At 35.9% G+C, this 13,520-nt stretch overlaps 1 protein-coding gene across 1 annotated transcript in view; it reads right to left on the bottom strand.

Moving 5' to 3' along the window:
• The window catches only part of LOC150085542 (mitochondrial coenzyme A diphosphatase NUDT8-like), a 95,185-nt gene that overhangs the window by 33,478 nt on the left and 48,187 nt on the right, over positions 1-13,520 (bottom strand). The window contains exon 3 of the mRNA XM_090374595.1: positions 8,487-8,575. Coding sequence (XP_090230721.1) covers positions 8,487-8,575 — 89 coding nt within the window. The remainder of the gene's footprint in view (positions 1-8,486; positions 8,576-13,520) is intronic.

Raw genomic sequence — 13,520 nt, 5'->3', positions numbered from 1 at the left:
CCACTACTCAAAAACTGACTATAAGGAATCCATAACCTGCAATAACTCAACAAACTCCTATCTATTACAGACTGAATAGCCAAAAAAGTAAACAGTACAATAACATTGGTATGAAAAGGCAGGGGGGAAGAGATAATCTGAAACTAACTAACGTTAGAGGCATGATAAAAGTTAGTAAAAAAGTTAGTAGGGGCTTCAGAGGCTTTTAGATTCCATTCAGAAGGGGGCAGTTGGTTAATTAATTACTCATCTGTAACAGAGTCTCTTCACTCGCTTTCTCATAGACATACTGTTTCTGCTACATGCCTTTTCCAAAAATACTTCCTTGGGCACTGTTCTTCTGAATTGGCTTCTATAATTCCCGCTCTCGCTTTCAAAACAGTCCGAACACGTGCTGCCACCAGCCGACATCCATTTACTGTCCAACTTCAAACTCACAGAACCAAATTTTCATCTTCCTCAGGTGCCTCTGTAGCCAGGTGGGAAGGAGCGGCAGTGTGTAGCACAAGCTTCTTGATTAGACCGGGGTTCGAGCCCATCACCACCAAATACGGAGGATGCGGAAAGGTCAGGGAACGACCACCGCATATCCCGGAGCAATATGGTCTTAGTTGCTAATGCTACTAAAAACCAAATAACAAACAAACAAACATCTTCCTCGTTTATTCATTCAACTGCAGTTTTCTGGAACAACCTTCCTTCATATGTCTTTCCTGAGAATTACAATCTACTGAAGTTCAAGTCTAATGTCAACAAATATCTTTTTCAACCTCCAATCCAAGCACGGTAGTAAGTACTATAGGTTCTAATACCTCTCGTATTTCGGATTTTCATAAAAAAAAAAAAAAAGTAATCATGGAGAGGAACAGTATGAAAAGGAAGATAATTTTGATTATGAATCAGGGATGCTGCATTAGCAAAACGTACCCTACAGCCATAGTGTGTGTATGTGTGTAGTAAGTAGAAAGTGTGAAGATTTTTGTTTAATCCAATTGAATCTACGGTATACACCAAAAGTGAATTCGATTAAATGGATAAGGAATGTAGCGATATATGGTAGGATGAGATGACAGGTAAGATATGAAAAAGAGAGAAAATTAGTTCGCAAGAAATTAAAATAAGAAATGAAAAGGCAACCAATATAAGTTGCATTTTCATTTCTTATATTATACATTGCAGTGTTTTTCACAATTTCAGTGTCTTCATCAGACGCCATCCATCGAAATTATGAGAAAGATGGCAATGTTCTTCCTTCTGTTTCCAATATGTTCTGCATCCTATTGTGTACGTGTGTTGTAGACACGTGTTAAGAAAAAAATTTGAAATTTTGCGCTAAGAATAAGGTCTAATAAATTGGGCCAATAAATGTAATTATATTATTTAGGGCATACAGATTATGGATGCCCTTACAGAAGCAAGTAAAAAGAATTGAAAAAACTGGAATAATGATATTGGAATGTGGGAATAGGCAAGAAGAAAGGAACTTACCGTTACCTTGTAAGACTGAAAACAACCAAATGACCAAGATGGCGGCGTGCCAATATATTTATGTATAGGTACATTAGCGGTTCCTAGTGTTAGAAAATGGTGTCCATAGGCTAGTTGGATGTATAAATTTAAATGCAATATGTGGTAATGATGTTAAATACATGGTGCCCAAACTGCACAGGATAGTTAAGAAATATAATAGTTTACAAAGTAGCGGTGAAAAGCAGCTAAACTTTGTTAAGACAAAAAATAGACTGGGTAAAGTAAGAAGATAGTATTCCACATATTGCATTCGATAAACTAATGGCTCACGGGACATAAGAAGTAGGGACAAGTAAAGCAGAAAGATGAATGATGTAGAAGTAAGTAGTTGGGCTCGAGTAGTTCGGGGGTTGCAAACCCCGTTCCTATAGTTAGGACCCCGAACGAAGGTCTGGGAGTGAGTACATCATGTATTTAAAAACAGTTGTGTGAGTAAGAAAAAAATATGACAAATAATGAAATGAAAATTAAATTATATGCATGGTTAATACACTGCATTAGGCCAATTGGTGGGTACAAGTTTTCTAAGCTGTAAGACACCACAGAGGCCTAGTGTATTGTTTATACACTATTTACAAACTTTGTGTATATGGGTTTTTGTCATCAATTATTGCTGATTATGTTGTCTATATTGAGGGCTTTACAAAAGCGGTAGCGAAGATATGCTGTAGGAAAAAGGTTGTTTGTCAGTTTTTTGTATAGCATCTTGATGTTATTAATGGCTATTTCCTTATTGGCACAAATGGTTGCTATTCTGATGCTTTACACTAGTATAACATTGGCATGCACTCCTCTAGATATATTGGAATGCCACTGTATGAGGTTGACTATATTAAAATTAAATTTATCAACGTTTGTTGTATAGGTTGATGGTAGCTTTGTTGTTTATCACTATAATTTCAAGGTCCAGGAAATAGGCTGCAGTATCATTGTTGTTTGTTTTTTCAGTTTGAGTTCATTGGAGTATGTGTCCATATTCCTTGATGAAGTTTGGGCAGCTAATAACTATGAGGTCATCTATATATCTGTAGAAGTTAAGTTCCTGTGGAAATGAGTTTTCAGACCAATATAGATATAGGTTTGCTAGTATGCATGAAGCAGGACTTCCCATAATAGGCATTCCGTTAGTTTGTAGTTATACTGTCTTGCCACTGTATACAAAGTTATTGGAGATAGGTTCACTAGGTTGTTCCAGCAGTTGGTATTGCAGGTTATATTCTCTCTATATTTTTTATATATATCTTTGAGTACTGTTTTTAGCTTGGTTTGGTTAATACTTGTAAATAAGCTCTTGAAGTCAAAAGTTTGTATACTGGAAATGTTATTATTCTGTAAGGATTTTAATACTGGTAGGTTGTCGCCTATAATTCTGCTATTTGGTATGATGTTCAACAAGGGTTGTAGTAACCATTCATGAGTTTTGCCCAGTTTGTGTACATAACTATTCTTGCATGATGTTATTAGCATTAGCATTAGTAGAGGCATTTGATGCAAGAAAGCAAGCTTATGCAGCATCAGCCAAAAAAAAAAACCCACTTCCACTTCACCCCTCTGTTCGTTCAAAATACCTGTCCGGCTGAGCCTTAAACTTATTTAGGCTATCAACCTCCACGACAAGGGATGGAAGTCTGTTCCACCAACCAACCACCCGCTGGCTAAAGGCAAATTTCCGCACGTCTATCCTACATCTGTCTTTCCTCAATTTGAATTTATGCCCTCTCAGGTGATTATTCTGAGCTAGAGGAAGAATCCCATCAGCATTGAACATGCTCAAACTATTCAAGGCTTTATACACCCCTATCAGATCACCTCGCTGGTGCCTAGTCTCCAGACACTGTAATTTGCAAAACTTAAGCCTTTCTTCGTAAGAGCACCCCTTTGTTCCATTCACTAATCTTGTTGCCCTTCTCTGTACTCGTTCCAGCAGCTCTACATCCTCCTTGAAATGAGGCCTTCAGACCGTATACAGTACTCTAGGTGTGGCCTGACCATTGCCTTATACAAGGGAATAATCGCCTCCTTATCCCTGCTGGAAAAATTGCTGTATATCGACAATACTCCATGAGCTACTCTTGCAGGCCGTCTGCACTGCTCAGAGAACTTCATATCTGCCTGCACAACCACCCCCAAGTCCCTTTCATTCTCTACCACTGTCAGTGTAGTACCACAGAGTTGATATGTTGCTCTGGGGTTGCTGTTTCCCATGTGTAGTACTTTACATTTGTCAATGTTAATAAATCTGAATAATATGGGTTTTTTTTATGGAATTTTGGAATGAAGTATATGTATGGCAGACTGTAATTGCTGATGTTCAGTTTTAATTTTTTGTTAAAGGTTATAAGTTTTTTGTAATAATATTGCAGAAACTAGATATAGGTTTGTATGTGTTGCTGGAGTTGAGTTCAGTTCTCAAAGTGTGTGTGCGTAAAATTTTTTGCAAATAAAGGCATAGTTATTTGATGCTTTATCTACTGGTGTAATGATGAAGTCTTTATGTATCTATAGGAGTTTCTGTTTTAGTTTAGCTAAGTTATAGTCGCTGAATTTGTACTGGCTATATCTATTTGAACTTGGTGATGTAAATTTATGTTTTAATAGAGTGAATGTATTGCTAATCCATATATTGTATACCTCTACATTCACTTTATTAAATTCACTAGCAAAGTCCTTATTTGCAAAACATTTTACGCACATCCAGGAAACGTTATTGAGAACTGAACTTAACTCCAGCAACACATACAAACCTATATCCACTTCTACAGATATATAGATGACCTCATAGTTATTAACTGCCCAAACTTCATCAAGGAATATGGACACATACCCCAATGAACTCAAACTGGAAAAAACAAGCAACAATGATACTGCATCCTGTTTCCTGAATCATGAAATTACAGTGATAAACAACAAAGCTACCATCAACCTATACAACAAACGTGATGCATTTAATTTTAATAGAGTCAACCTCACATAGTGGCATTCCAATATATCTAGGAGTGCATGCCAATGTTATACTAACGCAAAGCATCAGAATAGTAACCATTTGCAGCAATAAAGAAATAACCATTAATAACATCAAGATGCTATACAAAAAACTGACAAACCTTTTTTCTACAGCATATCTTTGCTACCACTTCTGTAAAGCCCTCAATATCATCAAACATATAAAACTAAGTGATCAATATAGACAACATAATCAGCAATAATTGATGACAAAAACCGATATATACCAAGTTTGTAAATAGTGTATATACAATACACTAGGCCTCTGTGGTGTCTTACAGCTTAGAAAACCTGTACCCACCAATTGGCTTAACACAGTGTATTAACCATGTATATAATTTAATTTAATTTTCATTTTATTATCTATCATATTTTTTCTTACTCCCACAACTGACCTTAAATACATGATGTACTCCCTCCCAGACCTTCGTTCAGGGTCCTAACTACAGGAAGGGTTTGCAACCCCGAACTATCCGAGCTCAACTAATTACTTCTACTTCATTCATCTTTCTGTTTTACTTGTCCCTACTTCTTATGTCCTGTGAGCCATTAGTTTATCGAACACAAGATGCGGGATATTACCTTCTTACTTTACCCAATCTATTTTTTGTCTTAAAGTTCCTTTCTTCTTGCCTATTTTCCGATATCATTACTCCATAGGTCCTAGCCACTGAAATCTAAGAAAATCAAGTGGCAGGACCTGCCAGAGTAAACATCTAAATACTAGTGTACCTGGTCTGCCTCCACGAGGCATAGTGTGGACAACGTTGGGCCCCAGCAGGGGTCTAGGGGCTAAATGGCCAGAAGAACAACAATACACAACACTACACTTACAAAATCCATACACTTTTAAATCGCTGGCCTTTACAGTGAACTGTCACACCCACAATGAAAGCAATGCGTGGATGGGTGAAACCCCTGATGCTGTTAGACACGAACACACTATACACTATCATTACTCCAGTTTTTTTTTTTTCAATTCTTTTTACTTGTTCATGTAAGGTCATCCACGATCTGTATGCCCTAAATAATATAATTACATTTATTGGCACAATTTATTAGACCTTATTTTTAACACAAAATTTCAAATTCCGTTCTTAACACGTGTCTACAGCACAGGTGCACCACAGCATACAGAATATGTCGGAAACAGAAGCAAGAACATTGCTGTCTTTCTCATAATTTCAGTGGATGGCCTCTGATGAAGACACTGAAATTGTGAAAAACACTGCAATGTAGTCTTATTTTGGTTGCCTTTTCATAAAATCTTATTTTAATTTCTTGCCAAATAATTGTCTCTCTCTTTTTCATATCTTACCCTGTCACCTCATCCTACCGTCCTTATCGCTACATTCCTTATCCATTTAATTGAATTCACTTCTGGTGTGTACCGTAGATCCAATAGGATTAAACAAAAATATTCTTCACACTTTCTACATACTACACATATATATATATATATATATATATATATATATATTTAATCTATTATGAAATAATGGAATAAATGTAAAAGGGATATCAGATTAATACCATCAATTATAGATTAAACCTTACATCAGTCTATAATCTAATTACTACTGTATGAGTGTAATTACTGCCATTCTTCATTTTATAATAGGTAACAAGCACCTAAAATTCATTCTTTTATGCTTAGTATATACAGGAATAGGGTGGTAATCTGTAAATTCCTATTTATTCTTTTGTTTTAATTGGTTACTTTTAATTAAATAATTCAGTAATGATGGTTTGCAATTTATTATTATATCAGATAGATTGAATTATTTTAATTATTATAAAATTCTTACAAATGCTAATTTTTATTTAAATATTCTTACATTTGGTAATTTTCATTTCTTTTATTTCCTATAAATAATCTACCATTTGTTATTCTATATTTCTTTATCATAATCCAGTTTTGTCCATTACATACCATCCTTTAACTCCTTGCAGTTATACCAGGATTCCCTTCTAAAGGGTCAGGCAGTTACGCTCCCGGTACATCCTAAGTACCATTATTAGAAGCTATTTTCTTTGCTTTTCACTTTTTACTTTCTAACTCTAAATTTTTATACCTCAAGTTCTATTAGAGTAATTTGAGGTACTATTACTTTACTCTTACCTTCTTTCTCCTTATATCAGCATAAGCTTTCTTTTGCACATGTATAAATTTAAATAAAAACATCACAACTCAAGTGAAAATTATGGTTGGCACTCGTTTTCTGTATTATTTGTTTCAAAGCTATCTGTCGGGTTAGCTGCTATCTTGCCTGTTTGCTGTTAAATTTAAGTACAGTTTATTAATGTTTATTAGGACTAGTTAAAACAGGCAGATAACAATCAGAAACAGACAGGCTTTCTAATTATTGATGGGATATATTGAATGGTGTTAGCCCTTGAACAAGTGCCATTCAATGTATCCAATTATCAATAATTAGCCACATAATCATTATTTTATTTTATTCTATTTTACAGCTAATTATATGTTTATTTCTAGTGTATAATGAAGTAAACCAGCACAGGCTATCTTAATCTTCACAGATTTTTTTGGCCTAATGGCCTGCCTAGTACTTTTATGCTTAAGTTTTAACATACTTTGAGTACCTATATGGTATTAATTTCACTCTTACAACAGTAATTATATGTATGCATATATATATAGGGGTCTACAAACTTTTTTTGATTTTGGAAGGGATCATAATTTTTTTTTTTTTTTTGAAGGGGTTCATAGATCTCAGTAGTTTGGGAACCACTGAGCTAGGATATAAGATACAGTGACTTCTTACTTTTCGCATGTTTCAATTATGCAAATTTAAAATAACATGCAGTAACCATATTTATGGAAAGCACCACGAGAGGAGGAGTACATACCCAAACAGATATTCAACCTTGACAAAACAGGTTTATATTTGGAAAAAAAAAAAAAAGCCTGATCGCTCTTATATTTCCATTGCTGAAAAGACTGTGTCTGGCTTTAAGGCAGCAAAAGATTGTATTCAAAGTTCATGGCATAAGTTATGCCCAGATCATAGCAACTCCATCAAAGGCACTGACACCAATGAAGATTACTAAAGACATATATGTGAAACTCACTAAAAAGATAGGGTCCATTAAAGTGGAGCCGACTGATGTCGATGATTTCACTGTTCGCATCATCAAGAATTGTCAAATGAAAATCTATTTGCACTGCAGCAGCATCTTATTCAAGAGGAGGAAGCAGCAGCAAGCGAAAGCCCAGAAGTTAAAGAAGAATGGAGCCTGACAGTGAAAGGAATATTGAAAGCATTAAATCTTATAGATGAAGACCCGAACCTTGAATGAAGCTCTAAAGTGCAACGTAACGTTATGCTAGAACTTAGTTGCTACTATGAGCTGTTGCGTGAGAAGAGGCAATGTCCAAATGCAACTAACTCTGGATTCCTTTTTCAAGTGCTCAAAGGAGAAGTCAAATAAACCCTCCACCTCCTGGGTTAGAGTAACACCCCCACGATTCCTCTCATCAATCTGCTTAAGCCGCTCTCCACCCCAATCTCTTCTCTCTCTCAATTGTTTTTTTGTGTTGTATGCTAGTTATAGTGAACATACTTTTTCTTACTGTTCAAAAAGTAAATCAATAAAGATGAATGAATCTCTTTTATTGCTCATCATTTTTTTTAGAATAGAATGACCAGTCTTCTACTTAGCTAAATATGAGACTTACTCTCATAGGCCTATTATTGCATTTTTTGGTGATTATTTACCGTATGCATGAATTTAAATTGCATGAGACGTTCTGGAACGTAACCCTTGTGCAAATTAAAAAGTCCTGCATAAGGTCCAGAGTATACGCCAAAGAGGAGAAGAGAAATAAATAATAAACTAACTTACATTAAAGTTATTTCAAGAAATTCTAAAATAATGCATTAAAATCCACAAATGGTTCGGTCAAGAAGTTAAGATTAAATTTAACTTACTTCAACTGTCATACCCAAACGAGTATTGGCTGTAGCCCTCTCAGCTCCAGCTCTTCCACCTCCGGCCCTCTGTGACGCTACCCGGCTCGCTATGATAAAAAAAATAAGTATGAATTTAAGTCCTGGCCATTCTGCCAGACTATTTTTTACATACACACATGCAGTACTAAAAATATCAGATTATCATTTTTAATCCTGTAGCAATGGTGCCAGGTCTGACAGACCCCTTACCAAAACATCTATTTTATGCTAATCACTTGTTCAAGATTACTGGCTGGCTCACTCATGCACATGCTCGCTCGCTCTCTCTCTCTCTCTCCTTCCTAAATATACAAACACTTTTACTGAAGTAGTTTTGGAAGTCAAGGGTTATTCTTTAAGTAGAATTATCTCAAATATGCTATGGATGAGCCACCACCACCACCACCACTACCATCATCACCGTTTGAATTACGACTTTTGCCTTCCATTTTGTCTTGCTACTCTTAGTTCAAGGATAACGAAAATAAGGTTTACATTCCAACAAAACCAGATTTCTCACCCACCTTCCATTACTGCTACAGGAGTTAGGTACTCTATTTCATGTTTAATGATTATATAAAATGATTCCTTATTTTGATTATTATTTATTTACATATTTCCAACAAAAACATACACTAGCAAGCATAATCTTGGGTGGAAAATGTGACTAATAGTTTCATGTTTATTTATATATATATATATATATATATACAAGGTGTCTCAAAAATATTGGTACAAACGTTTAGGGGAGGTAGGTAACATCTAAAGGAATGTGAATCGCATAGGAACCCATAACCGGAAACGTCACGGGGAAAGTAGTAGCAGAGGCACAAGAAGCAGAAATGACACAAGACAGTAATTCGAGGCAAACATTTATTTGACATAATATTAACAATGGAGTACGAGAAGGATGCGTTTCATGATGTTACAACAGATGCTTGAAGGTTCCACCACGAGATGTGATGCATGCATGACACCGACGCAGCATGGATTGGTGGACACGGTCGAACACACCTGGAATTTCTTTGACAGCAGCAGCAGCGCAGACGAGTCTTGCCACGAGATCCATTTCCGTCTCCACAGACGATTCATACACGATAGATTTGAGGGCCCACCACGGCCAATCCATCGATCCCCAAAACACCTGTTCAAATGGTCACGAACACACCTTCCATAATGAGCAGGTGCCCCGTCATGTTGAAACCAAATGTTGCGTCTCACATTTGCTGGAACATCATCAAGTAACCCTGGTAGAACTTGTTCAAGAAAGATCCGATATTTAGCGGAGTTCATGCAGGAAGGTATGGGCCAACTAAGCAGTCGCCGACCATACCTGCCCACACATTTATTGCGAAGCGATGTTGTGCTGCATGGGGTGCACAACGTGTGGGTTGTCATGAGCCCACACACGAGCATTGTGCTGATTGAATAAGCCTTCCCAAGTGAAATAAGCCTCATCCGTGACCAAAACATAGGCTGGAAAATTTGTCTTGAACACTTTATTGGAGAAACCACTGCGCAAAAGCCACATGTGCAGGATGATCTTGGGGGAGCAGTAACTGAACCCTTTGGAGATGAAAGGGCTGTAAGGAATCATCATACCAGACACGCTGTACACTGCAACGAGACACTCCTAAGGCAGAGGCAACGGCACGTGTGCTGGTAGTAGGATTATTCTGGATGGCATTCAACACACTTTCTTCCATGGCGGGATTTTGTGTTGAACGCGCCGCACTACTCCTGTTACCTCTAAATGACCCATAATCACACAAATTTTGATGCACACGTGCAAACAAACGGTGGTCTGGTACATGTCTGTCTGGGAAGCGTTCTCCATAATTTCTTGAGTGGCTCATCCATTGCCCTCTGCTAATCCATACACTAGGTGCTTGTCTGCCAGCTCACAGTTCGTATATCGATGCATGCTCTTTGTGCGGCGACTACTGCTTGAATGAGTAAACCAGAAATTTTTCCTCTCGCGAACTGATGAACAGCGCCGTGTACCGACTTACGGTGACGTTTCCGGACTTTAGACGTTACCTACCTCCTCTAAACGTTTGTACCAATATTTTTGAGACACCCTGTATATATATATAGACAAAAAGGTAATTATCAATATATTTGTGTATTTGGTAGAGGAGTTGAGCTCTCAGGTGTAATAACCAAGGAAGAATTGAGAGAACCTGTATACTAAAAAACAACTTACCTGAAATAAAATGCAGTTAATATAATTATTGTAAGTACCTAAAGCTGTTGTAAGTTCCTAGGACTTCTCTGTTACTGTTATGATGTACATGTAAAAGGTATACATATACATCATAGCCAATCCAACAGAGACCAGAAGGAAGAAGAAGAAAAAAACAAATTAATAATCTTTATAAGAAATAAAAAAAATAATAATAAATAAGTTCATGCCAATGGAATCCTGTGGAAAAAGAAGAATGAAATAAAAAAAATCAAAGAAATTTAAGAGATGGGGCAAAACAAGAAAACTTTCTGTCTGGATGGACTGGAAGACGTTGAAAGTCAATGGTCCTTCAGTCATCACTGACTTTCAACGTCTTCCGGTCCATACACACAGCATGAAATATAAAAACAAGTTTTCTTGTTTTTATATTTCATTCTTCTTTTTCCACAGGATTCCACTGTCATGAACTTGTTTTTATTTATTATTATTATTTTTTTACTTTTTAAAGTTTATTTATTCTTTTATTCTTCCTTCTGGTCTTTGTCGGGTTGGCTATGACGTATAGCTCTAACGTGTACATCATAACAGTAACAGAGACCTGGCTTATTGCAGTGGCTCCTACGATTTTACAATAATTATTTATAAATATGTACTTACAATAATTATATTAACTGCATTTTATTTCAGGTAATTTGTGTTTTAGCATACAGGTTCTCTCAATTCTTCCATGGTTATTACACCTGATAGCTCAACTCCCCTACCAAATACACAAATATACCGGTAATTACCTTTTTGTCTAGTTTTCATTATGGTTGCTGGTTTTTTCTACGTTTACCGTAGAACCCAGGATCCATAACCCAGTCTTATGTATATTTTTTACAAAATTTTTTAAATTTTAATTTCTCATTCCTGTTTACTAAGACTTTCAGTAATTTCATTGCATCTTTATCATTTATTATATATATATATATATATATATTTTTTTTTTTTTTTACAAGCAAAAGTAATAAAAGCTGTTTCATTGGAAATAATGTGTTCAAAATAACATTTTTAGATTTTTCACTGAAACACATTTAAAAATAAACAATGCAACTTAAAACAAATTTAATTCAGTTTTAAACCTTGATGATATTCTCTCCAAAGCCACTCTTTCGAAACAGTTGATTATTACACTTGATCCGATACTATCTCAAGCAATAAAAATAGACTTTAGATAGCACTGAAGACATTCCACTTTGGCTGTAAATTGTTACCTCCTTCCATGTTGTGGATCAAGCACCTTATCAGGTGGGCTCCATATGCTCTCTTGAGGTTATAAACAATGCCTTGATCATAAAACTGGTGTTACTGGGAGGTAAAAATAACAGCTGTATATTAACTTAAGTGCCTCAGCAGAATGATTTGTGCAACGATCTAGAATAATGAAAATGTTCCTTTTTTCTGAAGCCGTTCTTCTGTAAACTCTCAATATCCAAAAGTGAAAAATGTTTACTATAAGCGAAGCACTTGCCTCATAACTGAACAGAAGCTGGTTAACTTCTTTAAAACATTGTTGCTCGGAAAATTTACAAACCACATGAGGGCACAACTTTGTACTGCCATCTGCACTGCAGCATAACAGAATAGTGATTCTTTGATTATTTAATTTTCCACTACTGCAAAACTCTCCTCAAACAGCAAGTGTTTTGTTTGGCAGCAAATTATAAAATATACCTGTCTTGAAAAGATTAAAAATATCCTTTGCCTCATATTTTTCCATTTAAAATACCAATTTATTAACCACTACCTAGATTGAAATCTATCCATGGATATTTCATAAATTTTATTAGGCAACAGGAGAAGTTATAAGAACTAGAATATGTAATTAAAATAAAATAAAATAATATAAATTAAAATTAAAAAAAACCTAACATTAAATAAAATAGAGGATGAGTGTCAGTTAACTCCAACTAAAGGAAATGTGACATATGATAAAAGAAGCCCACATACATCTCAGTGAGCTGAGTTACCATGCCAGCCACTGGGAGGTTTGTAAATTTTGGAAACATAATCATGAAAATGAGAAAATAGTCTTTTATCAGTAAAAAGGATCCATAAACTATCCAACTGATCTTTCTGAATAAGATCAAGTCAACATAACTGTTGTATTCAAACATAATATAAGCACAATTCTCAACTTCATCACAAGTACATAGGTCACTTAAGGATAACCTAGCTGGCATAATCTTTGAGGAAGCCCATGTCCAGTAATGAGGAATGTGACACTCAAATATTTACAAACGAAAGCCAAAAATCAAAAGCAGATTTACAATACAAGCAGCTTTACGAGTTCCTGGGTTAATCTCCATCACCTGCCCTGGCAGCCCCTCTGCACTGCTCAACGAACTTCATATTTGGGTGCACAATAATTTTGAACTCAAAGACCCCCCAGGTCTTTTTCACTTTCCACTTCCCTGAGTGTAGTACCACATAATTGGTATGTTCCTCTTTGGTTATTGCTACACATATGCAGTACACTTTGCATTTTTTATGTTAAACTTCAGTTGCCACTTTCAGCCCATTTGCCCAACTTATCTAGATCCAGTTGGAGCAGCATATTGTCTTTACTGTCGTTAACAACCCTGCCAACCTTTGTATCATCTGCAAACTTGGACATTAAACCTGATATACCTTCAAAAACATCATTGATAAATATACAAAACAATGGGCCCAAAACTGAACCCTGGGGAACACCACTAATAATAGTCCACAAAGAGCAATGTCCATTGATTAACACTCTGTCGTCTCCCACTCAACAATCACTTTATTCATTGTAGCAAATTACC

The sequence above is a fragment of the Mastigoproctus giganteus genome, chromosome 5, assembly GCF_048544385.1.
Source record: "Mastigoproctus giganteus isolate SK-2022 chromosome 5, ASM4854438v1, whole genome shotgun sequence".
Classification (NCBI taxonomy): Eukaryota; Metazoa; Arthropoda; class Arachnida; order Uropygi; family Thelyphonidae; genus Mastigoproctus; species Mastigoproctus giganteus.
This window is presented reverse-complemented; position numbering and strand designations above follow the sequence as displayed.